Source organism: Excalfactoria chinensis, chromosome 7 (assembly GCF_039878825.1).
Source record: "Excalfactoria chinensis isolate bCotChi1 chromosome 7, bCotChi1.hap2, whole genome shotgun sequence".
Lineage (NCBI taxonomy): Eukaryota > Metazoa > Chordata > Aves > Galliformes > Phasianidae > Excalfactoria > Excalfactoria chinensis.
Genome location: NC_092831.1, coordinates 18,335,794 through 18,357,132, shown reverse-complemented (window position 1 = coordinate 18,357,132; position 21,339 = coordinate 18,335,794). Strand labels below are relative to the sequence as shown.

The window sequence follows — 21,339 nt, the reverse complement described above, 5'->3', positions numbered from 1 at the left end:
GGACTTCATTAACACTGCTCAGTCAGCCTTCACTCTTGAAGCTCAGCTTTCAAGCACTTGAGTTTTCAGCCTTCCTTTCAAGCAGGCTTTTTTTGTTTTTGGGCTTGTTTGTTTGCTTTTGGTGTTGTTTCTTGAGGATTTGGGGACTCTTTTAGCAAACTGCACTACAGAGAAAAGAATTTTACGTTAAGGAAAAGAACATAAAACTCCAACTGGGAATATTAGCATAGTTGGAACTTTCTATCAACTACTTGAATAAATAGAATAATTATCATTCATCACAGAGTTCTATTCTTTTTGTTGATTGCTCCCGTCATCTCTTGGGCTGGGTATACAAAGGAGTTTTAGATGTTGTCTGACAGAAGAAAAACAAACCCAGCACCAAGCACCACAGAAGAGTGAAGATTCATGCTCCCAGTTTTACTGTCCTCTCTTTCACACTTACATTCCTATGGCTGTACAGCTCTGTTCTGCAGCATGCTGTTTTCTACTTTAAAATCATCACATATCTCATGCCTCCAGAAAAGAATGGGCTATTTCTCTTCTCCTTCCCCAGCTGGGCACCAGTAGAGGTGTAAAAGCACAGGAGAGACAAAGATCATTCTTAGTTATAGTCTCCGGCTGCAACTCAAAATGTTACTTTAGCAACTAGAACCAACCACTGGGAGAAAAAACATCCTGTTCAGCACGGACACAGTAATGTCCAAACAGCGCCAAAGGCATAGTTTGGGAATTCTGTGTGCAGTGCACACAGCCTGCATGCAAAAACTAACAGTTAACCTTCATATGCCCCTAATTAGTCTATTTTTCAAGGCATAATAAGATGGCTTATTCTATAGAGTCACCAGTAGCACTCCTTCCAGACAGAACAGGCCTCAAATGTCAAGCTCCTAGTCAAAAGGACAGGATTGCCAGAGCATCACTGGGAAAAGCTATGTAATCTGCGGTATGCATTTTTCCCCCAGCCTCAATGTCAGAGAGGTTTGATATATTTCCACTTAAAATCAGCCAGAGCAAACTCTCAGCATGTAAAATTCAGCCTAAGCAGTGAGAAACTGGACAAATTGTAAAATCAAGATCTTGCAGTGGGAGTCAACATGCAACCCTGCTGCCAGCTCTGCTGGTAATATATGGAGACAGAACCACTACCTATTCTGTCTGCACACTGGAGCCTGACCTCCCCTGTCTTTTAAGTAATCTTCTGTATCTTGTCCAAAAATGTATTTGAAATTATTATTGATTTTGTCATTTTGGCTTTACGGTTATAATCACCTAGCAGATCCAGTTACATCCTGATCTATTCCATCAGAAGGTTCAAAAACTGGAGCTAGTGAGATCATTGCACTGATATCAGAATAACTAGCTAAAAAGACAGATGCTGTGTTATTTTTCCTTACGTAAGATGGCTTAAATTTGATTTTGTTTCCATTTCTCAAAAACATAACTTAAGACTGTAACATATTCTTTGTATTTTATGCTCAATTTAACTGCTACGTTGTATTAAGTGATACTCAATAATGTAATCCTAAATGCAAACTAGTTTTTGTTTGGTATAAGAAAATCTCTTTGCTGCCTTCTCCAAATAGATAACTTTTCAATAGATTTTAATGAACTAGGAAAAGCAAACGTCCCCATATGGTGAGAAATTTTCAAGGCATACATTAAAAGAGAAATCTTGTGTTACTCATCAAAAAACAGGAGATGTGATGAGAGAAAAAAAAAAAAAAAAAAAAAAAAAAGCTATGAAGATGAAACCCAAATAATTAGTAAACATGGAAAATAAACTATTATAGTCCTTGAAAATGGCTCAGCACAAGCTGAAGAAGAAAAAACATGCATTTTCTATATCAAATGGAATATATTTGATTTTATTTGAATTAAATTATTTATAGTTAATTTCCCTGCAAAACTAAACCAGACAAACAGATATAAATGTATCATTATAGTAAGAAGAAATGATTTTATCTCTAAGTGTGTAGTGTCTTCTTGCCACATGAAAGACTTTGAGAAACTGTCTCTGAATTTCAGGAAGTCCCTTGCTCAGTCTTTGTCAAGCCATTACAGAGCAGCTTGCAGGCCACACCGTCAGCTGCCGGTCCTACAGGCATCATTCCAGCAATAATAAGATAAAGATATTCCGCAAACACTACCGTTTCCCTGACTGAATGCCTGTCCCTGATACACTGGTGATTTCTGCAGCCATATATCATGGTGAAATATACAAGATATGTAAAACATATGAACACAGACTGTGTTCTGGTTGCTTGTTGCTTTGTATTTCAAATACTGGCAGCACTTCCAAGAATTTGGCCCTGCAATCATAGTATTTCTCTGATCATTCAAAACTGAGAGCAGAACACGATCTACATGTGTAGTACTGTAACAGTTGTACTGCTCTAAATTGCAGGAAAGAAGCTTGCATGCAGTAAATAAAATACCTATTTGCTTCTGTTGTACTTACCTTCCATTTAACAGAATTAGAGAAAACTGTGGACATATGGCAAAACCACAGAACTAGGATTCATGAACTATTTCTATGCTGTGTAGGTACTGTTACATTTGTCATGGGACTGTCTGAGCTCCTCCAGGATAAAACAAGGTGACAAGCATCTGTCACATATTTACTCTCTCAGATTCTCTCCACTGAAATGTCTACAGAGTGTGGGAGGGAGAAGGATGGCTGTTTTATGTGTCTTGGAGGAGAAGCTAAGGACCTTAATCCTGTAAAAGTCATTGAACAGTTTAAGGTGTCCCAGTTATATTCTGTCTCCAACACAACTGAACGTTACTTTGTACACAAAGAGTCTTTTCTGCTAGAAAAGCACAGCTATCAGCAGCAGTGATAATCACAATACTTTGCTTGATTTCTAAAATATTTTGTACCTGAAAGCACATATGCTCCTTAGCCAAGTATTACTGCCCATTACTGGGGGCATATCACCTACGAAAGACCAAGATGTATTTAACTTGTTAGCTCTACCTGCTTCAGAAAATACCTCATCTTTCAGTTTGGATGCTTTTGTTGAGGGCTCTCAACTCTCATGTACAGCCTTGAAATGCCAGTGTTATAGAGGAGCACTTGCAAATCTTTGTAAGATGCTTACAGAGTAAAAGATACTTTTGTATCTATGAATTGTTACTTAAAGCATGGAAGAATATTTATTTTCACAATGGGTAAGGTTGTATCAGGAAGTGGTACAGCATTAGTGGATAAGACAAGCAAAAGGAACTGCATGCTGTTTCATTTATACACATATTAAAGGCTAAATGTGATAATTAAGAAAGGTCAGTACCCTCAAGGAAGCAGGACAGACAGACAGACGGAGAGGTGGAAGTAGTTATTTCCACATTAAGAAAACACACTAAAATATTGTTTTTATCTGCTGTCAAGAGATGTTTTTATATAAGAAAAAATCATTTTACCTTTTAAAGGCATCAGACAAATGCATCCAATTAAACTCCTTTATCCAGAAAGGAAGCATCCAAATGAACTGCATTTTACTATAACTTCTTTGCTCCCTCTATAAAATAAACCCTAAAAGTTTAGAATCTTCACAGCAATGTCCAATACTATTTCTTCCCACTCCTATAATTACAGAATGTCAGCACAGTAATATTCATGAGTTCTTTCATGGGAGCCGTGACCTGGTGAGACCAAAGGCACAGAACTGCTTACAAAGGGGAACTGGGAAGTACAGCTGCATTCACAACACAGTAGAAGACTGACCCTGTGCAGAGGGCTAGAACAATGCCCATGCATCAGTTAAGACTCAGTATAGCCTTAAAACAGAGCTTAACTATGAATTTTATGATCAGTTGGCTATTTCCTGGTCTTATCACCAAAGTGGCTTTTATACTTGCTTTCACCACTTACTTTCTTTACAGGGAGATAATAATCAGAATGTGATACAAACTTTTGCAGATGTTCCCTTTGCTTTCTCCAGTTTTATAATACATCTAAAACATCCTTATAAGTTGTATATTCCAAGACATGCATCAGCCACATGCTTTTCATTTTTACCTTGGTCTTTTCAATTCAATGCCATTATCAAAAGCCTCCCACCAAAATCCAAAGGCAAAAACAAGAGCGGTTTACCTTATTACAATTTTTAGAAACTTGGCAAAGGGCACCACTTGACATACTGTCCTTATCTGGCATTCCTGAAGAAAAGAATACAATAAATACTGCATATACTTTATGTAATGAAAGAAATGTTTATTTTGAATAAGGGATATGACATTTTTAAACTTTGATAACATACATATTCATCTATGATTTTTAAGTGCAAAACATTTATTCAAGCAAAATTTTTTCCATTAGAAACAAGAAGAAGTCAAACAGCTCCTGAATATGCTAGTTTGCAAGAAATTGTACTTGCTCACAACTTAGTACATATACAGGAATTAGTTATATTTTTTCATTTAATGTTATCTGTGTTTTCATATCTGGAAGCCACACACAGCACTTTGTACTATCTAGGACAATTATGCTACACTGTACAATGTGCAATATACTGACCACAAAACATATTGCCCAGAATTCACTGATGGAAGTGTAGGCTATCAGATATCAACTTGGTTGGCACCTAAATAATACTCTAGCAATTCAGTGCAAGTACCTTGAAATACAGAAGTGGTACATTCCAAAGGCTGCCCTAGGATTCATGTTTAAACCATTATTCCACAGTCTGACAGATTCTCACAAAGCAAAACCGTGCCAAAACTTATTTACCTGTATAACTAATGTCAGACAGCAGCATGTCTTGCTGCGGTCCAAATTCCAACCCAAATAAGTTATGTAGCATACCATGACTAGAAAACAATAAGTCAGCCGGTCAGTAAAATTTATTTTACTAGCAAGACTCACAGTTGCATTCCGTAGAACTTATGGAGCATCTACAACCAGTTAAATACCATCTGACGTAATACAATCAGTGCACAGATTTGTGCACAGTTCCATATGCAGTTTTACACACTTAAGAATACAATCAAGAAACTTCCAAACTATTTCTTCCTATGCAGAACAGAAATATCTGCAATACTGAATTGAATTTAACATTTAAATTCTCATATCACAAAACAGAGGATGTTTGTTGACCTTTTTCTTCTTCCCTCTAATTTCCATAGCATTAGATTTCTATTTTCTCATACTTACTGTCATTGTTGGAGCCAGTTTCCATAACACCATAAGGAGGAGTAAGAAGTCCAGACATATACTGTCGGTATTTCTGGAAGACAGCAATGGCAAATGCAGTCAGTTACAGATGCATAAGTCAGTACAGATGTATACGTACAGATGGATGCTGTAAGTATATATATCTGTGTGCCTGTTGCTTTGTGTTTCACATGCCCACAAGCAGTCTGCGACTGAGACAGTCAGACATATCTTCACTCCTAGTGCTACAAGGCTAGTGTTCTTGATTTGAGTACACTGCCTTTACCTTATCAAAAGCTGTGCTAAGACAGTTCCCTCTTTGATTTCCCCAAAGCACAGCTTGGAGGGTTCTAATAAATTAATATTGTCCTTAGTTGTATGATTTCCCATACAGACTGCTTTAAAGCTTGTTTGTAATTATGCTGCTCTGTTAAAATTAAGCTAGAAAGCTACTTTATTGTAAGGATGGAGAAAATCTGTGAAATAAGTACAGGACTTGTATATCACCATAATTTGGGTAGCAGATTTGAAACAGACAGGGTTTACTGCTAAGACTCCAAATATTTACCTCTAACACATTAGGGAAGCAAAAGTTTGGTTTTCAAAACTGCAAGGTTATGCAACACACAAATGCAGCACCAATTTTACACATACATTCACACAAACCATACTGTCAAATAAAATTTTGTAACTGTAAAAATAATGCCCTGTGTGCAACTGTAAACTACATAATTGTGCTTGATGTCAGTAACTGATATTTTTCTTCAGTGAATGTCAGTGACAAGATGAATAACATTCGAAGCTCTGTCTGGGGATTAAGAAATTCACAAGAATAAAATCAAAGGGAAAAAAAAAAAAAACAGAAAACCACAAAACTTCCATTTGTCACATACAAATCATTCAACAAATAACTGATACATTCTTGTTTTCAATCATGCTACGCTACTGTCATAGTTAAGGATAAATAATTATAATTCCCATTTTTGGAACAGCCACAAAGCAAGGTTGTGCAACAGGGATGCTGTTGATGAGCAGAAACAAAACATATCATGTGGTCCATAGTGTGCAGTGAGCTGAACATGGTCAGTAGAAATACATGTAGGTTTCAACTAAGTGCACATAACAGTTGAGTTAGAAAGCTTTCCTGATAGACCAATTTTAATGGAAAAGATTCATCCTTTGCATTATGGAGCTGCTGGGATGTATGTATTCACTTTCTAAATGTTGTCTGCTAGAGTTTAACAGATGCATGAATTATTCTTTTAACAATGTTTTTTCCTAGAGATGCATATGAAAATCTCATCTGTTCTAGTATTGAAGAATGAATGTCTTGCACTCTAAATAATAACAAAAGCTACAAAGATTAATGTAATCTTAATAATCCAATCCTATTTTTAGATGTGCGATTACATCCTAAAGCTTAGTAACATATTATTTAAATCTCACCCATAATCCATCTGAAAATGCATAGGAGTTAAATTATGTTTTATTCCAGGTCAGTCACACAAAATACATACTATTTAACTTGAGGATAAAACTCCTATTTTCTTTCCCAAGCCATTGACTTTTCTATGCTTTGCTACAGACCTACACAGTCCTATGCCTGAAACCCAGCAAGAGGAAGAACACAAGAAGTAATTATATTCTCAGTTCAGTAAGTAATCCATACATGTAAAATCAGGGAAAAACTCATTTTGGTTGACAAAACCAAAGAAAGAAGAACATGTTAAAAACAGCTGAAATTACATTTTATTCATAGAGTAGATAAACATTTTGTTCCATTTTTCTGCTGAATTCCATCTAGGAATTTGGTTTAGAAATGGAAAGCTGAAATCTTTCATTAGGAGCAGAATAAAATCAAATTGTATACAACACTTTTTCTGTTCTTCCATTCAGATGATATTTTGTTCTTTGTTTTGTCTTATCCAAGATAGCATTTTCCAGAAATACATCATTAGTCCACATTTAATGCACCTTCATAAAAAACTTGAATAGTAGGACAGCGGTAATTTTCTCTTTTCATTTTTCAGATGTATGCATTCCCCATACCACATTCACAGTCATCATACACTGCAGTGCAGTTTTCTTCCATTAATTCTCTAATATTACTCCTGCTTGTTCTTCTTGTGAAATAGAACACAGAACACAATTTCCATGAAATTTTGAAGCCTAGCTTACCTGCACAAGTCTTACAGGTGGAATAAACCAGAATTGCATATAACACACCAAGAAGACAGAATCTCTTGATATCAAGCACCAAATATCCATTATTACTGCTTAAAAGACAATTCCTCTGACTATCTTATGTAACTGCCCTGTACAACATAAGTTGGAAAAAAAACAACAACACAGTTGTTTGCCATAAAGCAGTAGCATCCAAAGATATTTTAAGATGCTGTCACTTCACAGTTTTTGGAACACAATGCATCTTTCAGGAAAAAAAAATAAAAATAATAATAATAAAAGATTTTAAAAACCAACAGAATCTGTCTCTGGGTGGAGGTCTGATTTTCACCAAAGAGGCAGGGAGGACAAATGCGGTCTTGCACTCTGCTGTATTATTTGCTGCTTTACTTACATTCATAGTGTAAGCTTCAGGAAAACTTGAAGATTTATTGATTATGGAGGCCCCTAACCACACTGAAAACCACCTGACACTCAGGTTGACAAAGCCCACAAAGAACATAAGCATAGACTTCCAAGGACCTCTGCTTTGCCATCTTCCACACCAAGGCTGTAGCCTGTCCTGGGTAAGTCTACTGAAGAGACTGAAGGAGCGAGCACAGTGTAGTGCTGCCTGTGAAGGAAGTCAGCCAGCATACCAGAAAAGAGACCAGTTCAGGACATGCCCTCAAAATACTCAGCTGTTCAGACTCCTGCAGTGGATTTCAACACAAATTAAACTACCTTCTATACACAGGTGTCTTGAGGGGAGGCTGACAAGACTGCCTACTTGTGGAATCCAAAAGATACCTTTGTGGGGGGAGGGAGGTACAATTTACTCCTAAAATTTTGCCAGCTTATCAGCAGAGCTAAATGTCAGAAGACACCCATCAAGAAGTAGGGTAAATTCTGTCCACTGAGGAACATAAACATGCAAAGATGAAAACAGCTGCATAAAAATACACAGTATCAGGCTGAGCTCTCTCAAATCTGAGACAATCAGGAAAACATAGTATTGAGTGCATAATGTCTGTAAATGAAAAGAAAATGCAATCAGTGAAATTTTTCAGGTAGATGATATTTAAAATGATCCTGAAGATTATCAGACTAAAAATTTACAAAAGGCTTCTGAAAATATATTCCACTGATGAAGTGAACTCTAGAAAGGATTTCACTGTGAAAAACAACAACAGCTATCACATGAGCTTGTTTATTACCAGAAGTCATCAAGTTCTGTAAATCAAACGTGACAGCAGGTTTTAGAACTACACTCAGTGACATATTCACTCAGTCTTCAGATCTACCAATTTACAAACTATCACACAATAGCTTAAAGATCAGACACTTCTTGCATCTAATCTGACAGCACAAGTAATAAAGACCTTTTTTTTTTTCCAGTTAGTGACTGTCCCACATCCACACAGTAGTAAAAATTAACATGACCTTTCCAGTCACAGCTATAGCCTAAAGACAGAAAAGCACTCACAAGGAGCAGTAGGGAATGGGAGGAAAGCAAGTAGCACACTTCCCTCACTGGGAATTTTCATGTTAACAGTTTCTAAAAGCACTTCTTGGTTAGCTGGTGATGAGTCTCAGCTGTTTTCATGACTTCTACACCACAAAAGCACTTTGGCAAATTTTTTTTTATGATAATGTTTAGAAAGGCCACTACTATAATTCCAGTGCAAACTCTGTATGAACCCCTTATGCATTCTCCTATTGTACACAAGGTGTATAAAATATCTTAGCAGTTAGTCTCTTCTACTGCAAGTACTGAAGACCAAAACTGTGTTTAGAGGGAAAGAAAGACCAGAAGAGATCTATCTAATACACACATTCCAAAACAAGCCAGGAAGAGGCAAAGTAAATTGAGGTGTCTCTGTTGTCTTCCATGTGTGTTGCACAGCAAAGCATCAATATTAACAGGACCAGCTCACAGATTTATGCCCACCCAGACAAAATCCACTCCAGATATGCTCCTAAGTTCAGTAGTCCTCTGGTCAGGAAGGAGTAAGTAATGAGTTAAGTAAAACTTAACTTGTAAAGTACTAGGGAGCCAAAACCAGCTTCCAGAGGTTCTCCATGCCCAGGTGAACATACACATAACTGGAAATTATGGTCTTCTAACACTGAAGAAGGTTATGCAACCCACAACACACATGATCTTTCTCCATAAGGTCCCCAGTCTCAGCCTCAAAATGCAATGCCACTATGCATTCACCTGTCCCATGGCCATTTAACACCGGGCGGTAAATCCTCTGAAGATGCTGGATCAATATAACCTCAAGACCATGTATTATCAGGTGCACTCCTACTGCCTCCAACTCCGCCTACCACCAGCAGCACAGAAATTAAGGCAGAGTATGCATTACTTGCAGACTCGGCAGTGATACAAAATATATTGTGATTCATTTCAGTTCTAGAAACCTTAGTTCAAACATCAAGGTGACCTTTCCACACATTCTTCAAAACCTCATGTAACTATTCTTTTAGATCTTGTTCCTTTGACTGCTACCTGAGTTCTTTAATTCTCTCTGCGATCTGCCAGAACTCCTGTTACTGTTCCTCTTAGGGGATATGAGCTGTAGCTATTCACTGTAGGCCAGCTTCTCTATTTTCTTTTAACAATAAATAATTGATCACTGATGCTCTCAGTACAGTTCTGTTCTTCCTCTGAGTTGGTTGTGCCAGTTATATCGTTTGGGAAATAAATAAACTCCCTTGTGAACTCAACGTGGTGCCCTGTCTTTTCTCTTTCCTCCAGAACAATAAGAGATGTGGAAGAGTCCAAAAGATTTCTAGCTCCCTTTTTCTTCTCCCAAAGCAAGCACAGATTGGCATCTCAAAATCCAGATCTTTGTCTTTAGACATGATGCTTCCCCCTCCAAACATCGCTTTTAAATGAAATAACTCACCTGAACTAATAGACAGATAAAATCTCAGGTAATCAGAACAAAGCAAAAATTGTTGTGTAGAAGTAGAAAACAGTCTGAACAGTGTGACAGGGCTTTGGTGGCTTCTTAAACAAGAAACAACTGGACTCTTTCACAATGTGTTCCAAGTTTGGGCCACATGAAAGAATAGCTCTGGCCCCAGATCCAACTGAGGTCCATTTGGACTGAGAGAGATTGCAGAACTCAGGGCTCCCTTCCTCTCAGGGCTGTAGCCTTGACTTCCTCACTGAGCCTTGCCTCCTCTTACTGGCATCCTCATCTCTGCTGCCCAGTAGGGTAGATACAGCAAACAGGTCTGCCTCACCTCTAGCAGGGGTAGTCAGTCCTCGTCCTTCTCCTTCTGCACACTAAGATGTGCTTCATGAGTAATGCTGCACAGTTCTCATGCACCTCACTGTGCATCTTTGCACTTGAAATCAGTTTCAGGTCATTAAGCACATATACCGCACAACAGGACATGGAGGGGTGTTTTTATCTCAATACAAAGGAGAAATTCATGTGGAAACTGTCTAACTCTCCATATTAGAATGGAGAATACTACGAATTCTGAATATCCCTAAAAACTAGCATTTGTTTTCCCCAAGATATCACCCAATTTATAGGCAATAGAACAGAGCTGAAATATTTCTAAAGGAAAGGGTAAAGACAAATCAGAACAAAGAACAACCCAAACAATGTCACAACAGAGATCATATATCTTGTTGTATAGTGGAAAAATAGAAAAAGAAGCCTCTACCACATGATTCACTGAACAAAGACTCTTCTATGTACGTCAGTCTACTCAAGCAATTAAAACAAGATACACAAGACTTGAAATAGCAGAACTGAAGTACCATTTAGTTATATTGAGATAAAATAAATACAGGAAATGCCTGTACTTAAATTGCTGAATACTGATCCCAGAATTAGTACGGTTTATGTAAGAGCAGATGAATCTGCATCTTTTCTATCTGTTTGCCTACTTACTATCTTCTGAGTAGTTCTATATGGCTCTAATCAAATGTGCTCTAGACTTTATTTGATCTCTTTGTTTTGGAGACATTTTTGTCACATTCCTGCTTAAATCAATTTATTGTGCTTGAAAAGCTCTGTATGCAGATTTTGCTTGATCACAGAATCCCCTCGAGTTTTAGTTGAAAAGAAAAATGTACCCAGCTCACTGAAATCATGCCAAATAGCAGACTTGGCTACCAGAAAGAAATCCAAAGATAAGACGGCACTGCAAAAAATCAAATCCAAGGAAATTAGAGCATGAGCAATGATTAAACAAATTACACAGACTATTCTGCTCCATCTAATTTAAAGACAGAAATGACATCATGCAGCCCTCTGATTCTGTCTCCTAGAGGAATCCACTCAGGAAATGCAATTGGGTGGAGATAGGACTTGCCTGGGAGGGGTGGGAAAGATAACAAGTATGTAAAAGAGGACAAAGGAAATATCTAAAGAAGAACAAACAGATCATCTGAGTTACACATTTTCTTTTACTGCATTTGTGTAACCATAGAATAATGCACTTATGCACTTACAGGGAAAAAAAAGTAATAAAAAAAATCTGTGTGATGATTCAACTGCCTTCAACATAAAGTTCATGTTTTCAAAAGCACCTGAAAAAGAGCATCATGCAATTTTTTTTTTTTTAAACAATTCCATTTATATTATTTGCTCACTTTAAAATCAGGTGACGATATCTGACAGTGGCAGTGCTTCAGACTCAACACAAGATCAGAAAAATCAAGCTGTGCTCTCCTTTCTTCCTCTCTCATTATCACTGGCAGGAGAGATGGAGCAAATCACACGTTAGCTGGAATTTTCTGAATGATGCAGAATGTAATCTCACTCCTCTTGAAACTGTTCTGCAAAGTTAACAATTGTAAATCTGCATCTTTATTAGCAAAGCCAACAGAAAACAGTTGAAAGCAAAGTGCTGAGCTACAATGAGAAAGGCACTATTTTAGTGTAAGTTTTCCTACCGATGCAGCCAACCTTTAAAAATAAGTACCGTTTAATTGCAGTAATGTGCATACCTTGCAACTGATCACATACAGTAACCTGCATAGGAAATTTCTGTACTAGAGAAGTCAGAATTAGCCTCTAAACCAAGTTTTGAGATCCCCATCTTCCAAATTATGAAGTTCCAGTGCATCACCAGGGCATCTTTACAAGAATGCTACAAAAAAGGCTGTATCTGAAGAAGAGTATGTGGCTATATATCACTGAGAAAGGAAAACTGCAAATCTTCCAGAGCAGGTGAGGCTCTAACAGCGGGCTGAAGTCACACACCTCTAGTGAAATTCTGTAAGGTCAGCACAAGGTCTGTGGAGTACTTAAGTCTAAAAATAGGTCTTAAGTACTACTTAAATGACACTTAAATGGCTTGGAACTGACACTGCACAGCAGTGGCTTTATCCATTGCACATCAACAGTACACTTTCTTCTCTACTCTCACAGATTTCACAAGGAGATTTGAAACAAAAAGAAAAAGCAAAATGATGAGCTGATTTTTTAGTTCTGCTTTCATATCCACAACCTCCAAGCACAGAAGCAGCATGTTGGTCCAGAAATTTGATTTTAATTTAATCTGGAAAGAAACTCTGGGTTAAGTATTAATTCCTCTTGAGCCAATATAAACCTCTTAATGAGTTCAGTGGGATCAGCCTAATGCTCTGCCTTCGCTTCTCACAGAAACAAGCACACATCAACTTCCAAAGTGCCTGTTTCCACTACAGTTGCGCCTAACAATAGTGAGGATATTTTGTAAATGCAAATAAATAAACATACAAGGAAATTTTCTTTATAACATTAGTCTTACTTCAATGCTTTAAAAAATACTATTTTGATTACAGTGTGAGTTGCTTTAAAAGCAGCTTGTGCAGCTCTCCCAGCAACACTGCTGTGAAATCAAAACATGTATAATACTAAATAATTAGGGGGGAAATGTGAAGGCAAACTACATAATTATAATTCAGAGAATATGACTGAACATAGCCTACTTTTTCTATTGGAAACAAGCATACTCCAGTAAAAAATAAAAAAATAAAAAAAAAAAAATAAAAATCACAGAATCATTGGGGTTGGAAGGGATCTCTGGAGACCAAGTCCAACCCCCCTGCTGAAGCACGTTTCCTACAGCAGGTTACACAGGAAAGCATTCAGGTGGGTCTGGATATCTCCATTGGAGAGTGCCAGATCTGTACGTTGGTGGCAGAGGAGCTGAGACTTGATGATTATTTGGGTCACTTCCAACCCAAACAATTCCATGACTGTTTGATTCTAAGGAGACTCCACAACCTCTCTGGGCAGTTTATTCCAGGGTTTTATCACCTTCCAAATAAAGAAGCTTTTCCTTATGCTGGTATGGAACTTCCTGTGTTCCAGTTAGTACCTCTTGCACCTTGTCCTGTCACTGAGCACCACCTGACCCCATCCACTTGACACCTGCCCTTTTATAAGCATTGATAAAATCCTTTCTCAGTCTTTTCCAGGCTAAACAGTCCTAGGTCTCTCAGCCTTTCCTCATAAGGGAGACCCTCCAGGGCCCTAATTATCTTTGTGGCCATCTACTGGACTTTTTACCTAAAAGTTTCCTGCCTTTCTTGAACTGGGAAGCCCAAAACTGGACACAATACTCCAGATTTGATCTCACTGGGGCAGAATAGAATGAGAGGATAACCTCCCTCACACACAGAAAATCACTCATGATTAGAAACATTTTCAAACATCATGACAAGAGGGGACAATGAGAAACAGAAGTACATAGGGGTAGGAAATGAGGAAAAATATTTGAAGTTGAACAATGAAAAAGTAAGTAGGAGGAGTATGAATGAGTAATGAGTAGGAGCAAAGTGCAGTACAGACAAAAGAGAACTCATTTAATTAGAAAGGAGAAAATTCAGAAGTTGTGGGAACAAACATAAAACTTGTCTCAAAATAATTAGACACTTGTTTCAGAAACAACAGAAAATCTGAAGATAACCACAGAAAATTGAGGATAGCTCTCTGAAGGGATCCTCCATACTTCACTGAACAGATGAGTCATCACAAGGACTGGCATCTCTGGGGAAAGAGCACTTCTATTGAACTGACTAAAAGATGTTCTCCATGAAACATTTGTAGCATTTAGTTCGCCATTCTGGAAGACTTGGATTTTAAAAGGATATTCTAACACTTATGTTTGGTTATAAAAATGATATACTTCATAGCAAACTCACTGGGAAGCAGACTGGTTTTCTGAAATTGTATGCAGCCATTCCACTTGAGCAAACAGCCACTTCTCCTTCGTTCCCACCTTGCACACAGCTAAAATAATTTCAGTAGCATAGTGAAATCTCAACCCATCCCACTTAGATGGATAGGTTTAACACAGCCAAGATAGAGTGGGTCATCATCACCAAAGTAAAACATTTTTCTAGTCTTTCGTTCAGTTAATTCTTACATATCTTTGTAACTCAATCCTTTTTTTATGGAGTCATATTTTGTTTAAAAGATTACCAAAAGTTAATAATAAATATAACAACACCCAGTTCTCATGAACCCTGGCTATTCTTGCTCCAACCCCAGTAGAAAAAAAAAGTACATAAAACACGACAAGGGGTAAGATTTCCACAAAGCAAACAGCAGTGCTAGAAAATAAACACACTGCTTTTACACAGAGCAGAGCAAGTTTTGCTTACACTCTGTCATCTACTTCACTGGGAGGCAGTCAGCTGAGCAGCCTGTACAGACTGACTGGCTAATGGCCATGTGTATTACCCCAGAAGAGGCACTACATACACTGTCTGTTATCTAGGCATGTCACGGAACTTGCAGTATCAGTAACAGGAAGGAGTCCAAAATGGAAAGGAAAAACTTTTTCAGTAACTCCACTTGCAGAAAAACTTCCATTATTTTTATTGGCTATGGTTATTTTTAGATTCCAGACTCATTTCTCAACTTCAGTTCCTATTATTTTCAGTACCCTTAAGTATTATCACTTATGGCTATGCGGCAATGTACTGAAGTTGCAACTTTGTAGTTTTGTGGTATACAAGTATCAAAAGTGTCAAGCATTTGAAACAGGCAGTTCTGCGCTGCAGTGATAAAATGTATACACAGGCATTCAAATGTATTCCTGACAGAAATGTGGTAGGTTTTATTGAGAGATAATCTGATATACTTCCCCCTTTTCCCAGCAGCAAGAAATAATTTCTTGAAGCAAGTGTACTGGTATACTGAGATGAGGCTTTCAATACTCCTAGAAGACAAGAGAAGTCACTGGCAATATTAGAGCTGAACACTCCTTAATTGGAGGGCTACCTAATTTGTAATGACCTACACTCCCTGTCTGCTCTTCTAGGGCTTTTTCTCTATTGTAAAGCAATACAGAAAAAGCTTTTCATTGCCCCTTTGATACTGTGTATCTACTCACCATTCAAAAATAGTCCTCACAGTAGAAAGAGCTGTAAAAACAAACTACAGATACACAAGGCAATCAATGTCTTACATATGAAAAAGAAACATTATCTTCCAAGCTAGAAGAGTAATTGCAAAATAGCACTTAAGATAATACTGAAAGGAATTCATGTTTATAAATAAGAAAGTTCTACACATATGCCTGACACGTTTAGGGCACATCAGAGAATATAATTTTATTAGCATTATTCTGTCCCTTCAGTTTTGTGAACTTATTATTTCTGAGAACATTTTGATAGCTTATAGGTAAGATGACCTTTGCTTTCTCTATATAAGCTTATATCTGTATAATTCCTGAGGAGTTAAAGTCCACTGCATACAATGGCATTGGAATGGATAATCGGATGACAAAAAGCTAGCAGTTTCACTAGCTGCAGTAAAACAAGTGACTGATACTTGATCTAAAACTACTAAAGACAGACAGCTAAGAAGTACTACGTTTGACCACACTGCAGCCTTAAGGAGATTTGTTGATCATCCCTGGACTAAGAAATTTTCTCTCTGAGAAGGGACACATACAGACAGCCTGTGCTTCAGATCTGGGCCCTTTTTTTTAGTCACAAGCTCTGCACTGCCTTACCAACTGACACATGGATGAGCACGGAACTTAGAAGATCCCCACCACAGTCTTTATGCTAAAGAATCCATTTCAGAATTTGTTTCAATATCCAAAACTTAGGATCTGCCTTAATTTCCTAAAAGTAGTAAACAAAAAGCTTAATGAAATGACTGTTACATACTCTTGTCACTACCTTGAAAACACCTGGTGGTGATTTCTCATGGCAAAAATCACAAAGCCTTCATATCATCATTATCACTTAAGTTTAGAAAACTTAGCAGGTATTACAGATCTGACATGATTAGAAAGAGTACTGTAAATAGGCTTGCAGACCTACTACTGAATGACTGCACTCCCCAGAGAGGGCAGGTAGTGCTAGCATCAGATGGGGCTAATCCTTGCAAGCTTAATATTTGCTACAGGCGTCCAAAGGTGCCACTTTAATAAAGAAGCAAGCAAAGAAGAGCCAATGTAAAGTTGCCAAGCATGATCAACACTGCATGTTTCTTCACTCTGCCTTAAGACAGAAGTTAAGCACCTTTAACATCAATGTTACTCCAGTTATGCCAGTTTTACATTTTTCCAAAGGGATAGAAAACTCAAATGCTCATATACCAGGTCACTTAGAGCAAGAGATGTGATAATACTGATGTACCAAGAATGTTTAAGTAGCAGAAAGATGATGATGATCAGAAAAGCTGTTTCAAGCTCCCAGAAGTTGCACTATTTCAAGCTCCCAGAAGATGCAAGACTCGTGGCAAAATCCTGGATTCAACCATCACTTTCTTTACTAGAGCAGCAGTCTTACCAAAGAGAAAAAGATTGACTTCTCTCTAACTTGCAGAACTACATTTTACTTAGATCTATCATCATCACTCCCAACAGTACAAAGAAGAGTAGCACAAATGCATACAAAACAAACAAACTCTCCTCAAGTGGCTCTATCTGGAAGTCTTCAATGAGGCTGAGCCAAATAATCTCTGAATTTATCACAATGTTTTCAAAGTCACTGAAAGATAAAAGATGTATCCATTTAGAACTACAATTCTCCGTGTCACAAGTTAGACTTTGCTCACTAATGAGAATCTGTCCTATGTTTGATGTGCTCCTTTATGGTTCTTCTTTCATGCCTTGCAGCAGGACAGCCTCTTCACCTATAACATCCAGAGCGCCATTTTGAGATGACATCTTGCAACACAGCCCAGGCCATATGACCTACTTCATGGACAGTGACAGAGTTCAGTTTGCTTGCACTGCGTCAGCAGAGAGGACAGCAAGGGACACTTACTAACTAGATGACACGCTGGCCTAACAGCTGCTAACCCAGTACCTGAAAAGAAAGGAAGTAGTAGGACAAGTAAAGAAGCCTGAAGGCCAAGCACGAGCCACCAGGCACAAGGGCTATTCACGAGGGGCTCTTCAATTCCAGTTCTGTGCCTGTTCATCATCATCCTGCTGAACACACAGCCCAGTGAAATGCTGCTCAATGAAGTGCTTAGTATTGTAAAATGCCTCAAGATACGTAGATTAAGGATACCACAGATGTGCCAGCCAAAACAATATTGTTCTGACACTGCATTGCTTCAGGAATACACAGATACACACTATAGAATGTAGTTGGGCTGATCTCTCTTTAAATATAGATCATTAGAGTTCCACTGTGATTCCCATCAATGTCAGTAAATGTGTGTACAAAGAGCTACTCATTTGACTACCATACAACGCAAAACCCTATGCATATATCCAGAATGATTATATATTCAGCACATTTCCTTTAATGTCAGTACATCAACTGTGCTTCTATTGAGCTTCAGCATTTGTCGTCACATTCTGGCAAGCTTTGCCTTGCCTTCTCATCTCCAACACTTGATCTGCCTTTTTAAACTCAGCATTTCTAGCAACCTCTCCCGGATGGGTTTGAAACTAGATTCTTCTCTACTGCTCAGCAAGAGAACAGTATATAATTTCCTGTTTTATGTACAGCATCTGGCACTGTAGAAAGAACCACTGCAAATCTTACCAAGGAAGCAGGAAAAAAAAAAAAAAAAAAAAAAAAAAAAAAAAAAAAAAAAGCTGAAAATCCTCCTCTGCATGGAAAATGGCTCCGTAGCACCACCTACAAAATCTATTACATATTATATGAGAGGTTAGCAGATTTCCTGACAGAGTATATGTACAGTATGTGTGATTTGGTGTATGGAAGCAGAACACTGAAAGAGAGCAAGCCTTCTATCCAACACCTAAATGACAGAACCTCAGTCTGATTTTCTCTGCACCAACTAAAAAACATCAAGAGAAATCTGGCAGGAGTCTACGCTTCTTAACATTAATATTTGGAGTGATAGCCTACACAAAGCATCTGAAACAAAATAGCCTTCCCTACCTAACTCACAAACAAACTTTGGCTACAAAATTTGTCAAAACACCAGAATGACTTAACCACCCCCATTTATAGCAGTGACTTAGACATATCAGAAGTTATACAACGTTGACATTCAATGACACAAGAGACACAATTTAAAGATATTTAAGCATTCATATAGTTATCTAAGCACTGACTCTCTTAATAACCTCACAAGAAGTAAATTACAGGAGAATTCTCATCTTTATCAAGCCACCAAATTTTTTTTAAAAAAAAAAAAAAAAGGTTCATTAAATAAAAATAATCCCCTATTAAGATATAATACAAAGGAACTCAAAGTTCACTTTTGCAATGACAGCAGATGACAAGGGCATGCAGCTGCTGGGTGGTACTGAGCAGGGAGTGATCTCACAGAAGCACTAGAAGCTTTCAAAGCTGCAGAAGACATTTCATGTTTGATTAAGGCTGTTCAAGCACAGGGCAGACTCATCTCTGTACACAGGCAGACAAGTAGGATGAGAGGACATGAGTCTTCCGGTGATCTGTAGTCTCCTGAACTTTCCCTGTTAACAAAGCAACATTGCTTTCCAAATCTTTGTACAAAACTCTTTAGTTTTCTACTAACATTCAAACATGTTAAGGAGCCTGGGAATGAAATACCTGAGGTACTGACAGTATCTGCCAAGAAAGGACTAGTCCACAGATCTTGGATATCTTCCAGGTTATTTTATGGGCCCCGTCTGCAGAATACTGCCTAACTCAGACTCAAACACCCACAGTAACCTGCACTGTGCATTTGCGGAAATTAACTTGGAACTTTGCCATACACTTACATAAGGTCATGACACTATGTGGTTACTTGTCATTTCTGATATTTATTGAAGTGGAATAAAGCACTATTCATGAGCTAAAAGGCAGCCCAATGTTTTATTCAGAATTAAAATGCTTTTTCCAAACAGGATTGCTTTTCCAGCATGGCAAGCACTAGGCCAGTTCTGTTTCCATTAATCTCAAAGGCAGCTTCTGAAAAGAGCTGCCCTAATGCGTATCATTATGCTGGCTGTTGAGGGCAGGTCCAGACTGGCAAGTCAGCACTATCTCCCCGAGGATGAACCCAGCTAAGGTGGCACAGGAATCTGACCCTGGGCACAGAGGCAACTTGCGATTGACAAGAATCTCCTGGCTAACTGGGAAACATCTTCCCACTGTGAGCAAGCTAGAGAGAAGCAAAGGGAACTCTGCTATGGTAAACTAGTTTTCAGAAGGAAGGTCAAGGATATCACTGAGACATCAGCAGGAATTTTAATTACAATTTCTTTATTACTGAAATAATTTCTGTTCAGCAGTGGAGACTATATATTCCTGCCAGGACTCCACTCTGCCTGAATTCAATATAACATACCTGCAGTTCAGGTATTTAGCTTAGGCCAATAATGTAATCTATCACATGTGTTTCTTTCTAAATCAATTTTCACTCAGCTATTGCTGTTGTTGCAATTCAAATTGTTTAAGCAAGTGAGGTACTATTGCACGTCTCATTACCAACTCATAGAATCAATCCTAGAAATTTCCACAGGGAGCAGACCTATAGTGATGATGATAACCAGACTGCCGTGGCTGTCCATTGCTATCCAATGATGAGGTCAGCCAAGATCCAAAACCTCTGATGACCCTGTGCTAGGTTTAAAAATACATCTTTCACATTGCTGGAAAGTGCTTCCTGGCTCTTCTGTCACCTCTTAAGACAGAAATAATTAATTGAGAAATGCCAAATCAGAATGATAAAATTGAGGACTGTTACATTGGGCACATAAATGCTTAGTTATCACAGTTGAGATCCACACACACACACACAAAAAAAAACAACACAGTTTTACTTTATAACAAAGTACTTTCAGAAAATTTCTTCTTCCCCTAACATAGTTAGGTTTGCATCAAAGATCACAAATGCTAAGCTTTCACAATCAGGTATAACTATATACAGTTTACACTTCAAGTAGTTCACATCAGTAACAGAGGCAACCATTCAAAATCATCTTCTTGAAACTTTTGCACATACACTGGTATATGATTATGTACACACCCAGCTTTAAAATACCATAGGAGGCACTGATGTAAATCTCATTTCTTGAAATTCCTTTCCTGAAGGAAATGGAGATTAAATCCAACTCTTCTCACATTCCCATACGTTCTACAATGGAAAGCATTAAACACAACAGTGACGAACAGTTTGCCAGCTGTTGTTTCCTGTTCCTGTGCCCAACATGTCAACTTATGGGCCAGGTCTGCAAAGATGTGAGGGGGTTCTACTGTTAACAGGGATGAATGAATAAATTTTGGAAATTGCTGCAGATGGAAAAAGAATAGCCAAAAACAGGTGAGGCAGATCTCAAGAACACTGCAATCAGCCCCTTAGTAAACCAAGAAAATAACCACATTTTTTCTGCACAGTACTATCTCCAGTTAGGCATTTGCTGAAGAAATCAAAGCAATGCAGAACACTAAAATAGGAACAGATCAGTTGGTTTGACTTCCCAATGTTAACATATATTAATCTTACAAAATGTCTGTAATATTTCAATGCAAATGATGACCTACACACATGTACATACTGCCTATATTACTCCTCCATACTGCATTTAGAGTACCTTACTGAAGCAATTTAATTAACACTAGAAAAGAAACATTTATTCAT

The 21,339-nt window shown here is 37.9% G+C and overlaps 1 protein-coding gene across 8 annotated transcripts in view; it reads right to left on the bottom strand.

Moving 5' to 3' along the window:
- Positions 1-21,339, bottom strand: part of RAPGEF4 (Rap guanine nucleotide exchange factor 4) — a 141,340-nt gene that overhangs the window by 70,561 nt on the left and 49,440 nt on the right. For all 8 annotated transcript variants that reach the window (XM_072341226.1, XM_072341227.1, XM_072341232.1 and 5 more), the window contains 2 exons: positions 5,156-5,228; positions 4,097-4,161 (listed from right to left, as the gene is read on the bottom strand). In XM_072341226.1, the coding sequence (XP_072197327.1) occupies positions 4,097-4,161; positions 5,156-5,228 (138 nt within the window). The remainder of the gene's footprint in view (positions 1-4,096; positions 4,162-5,155; positions 5,229-21,339) is intronic.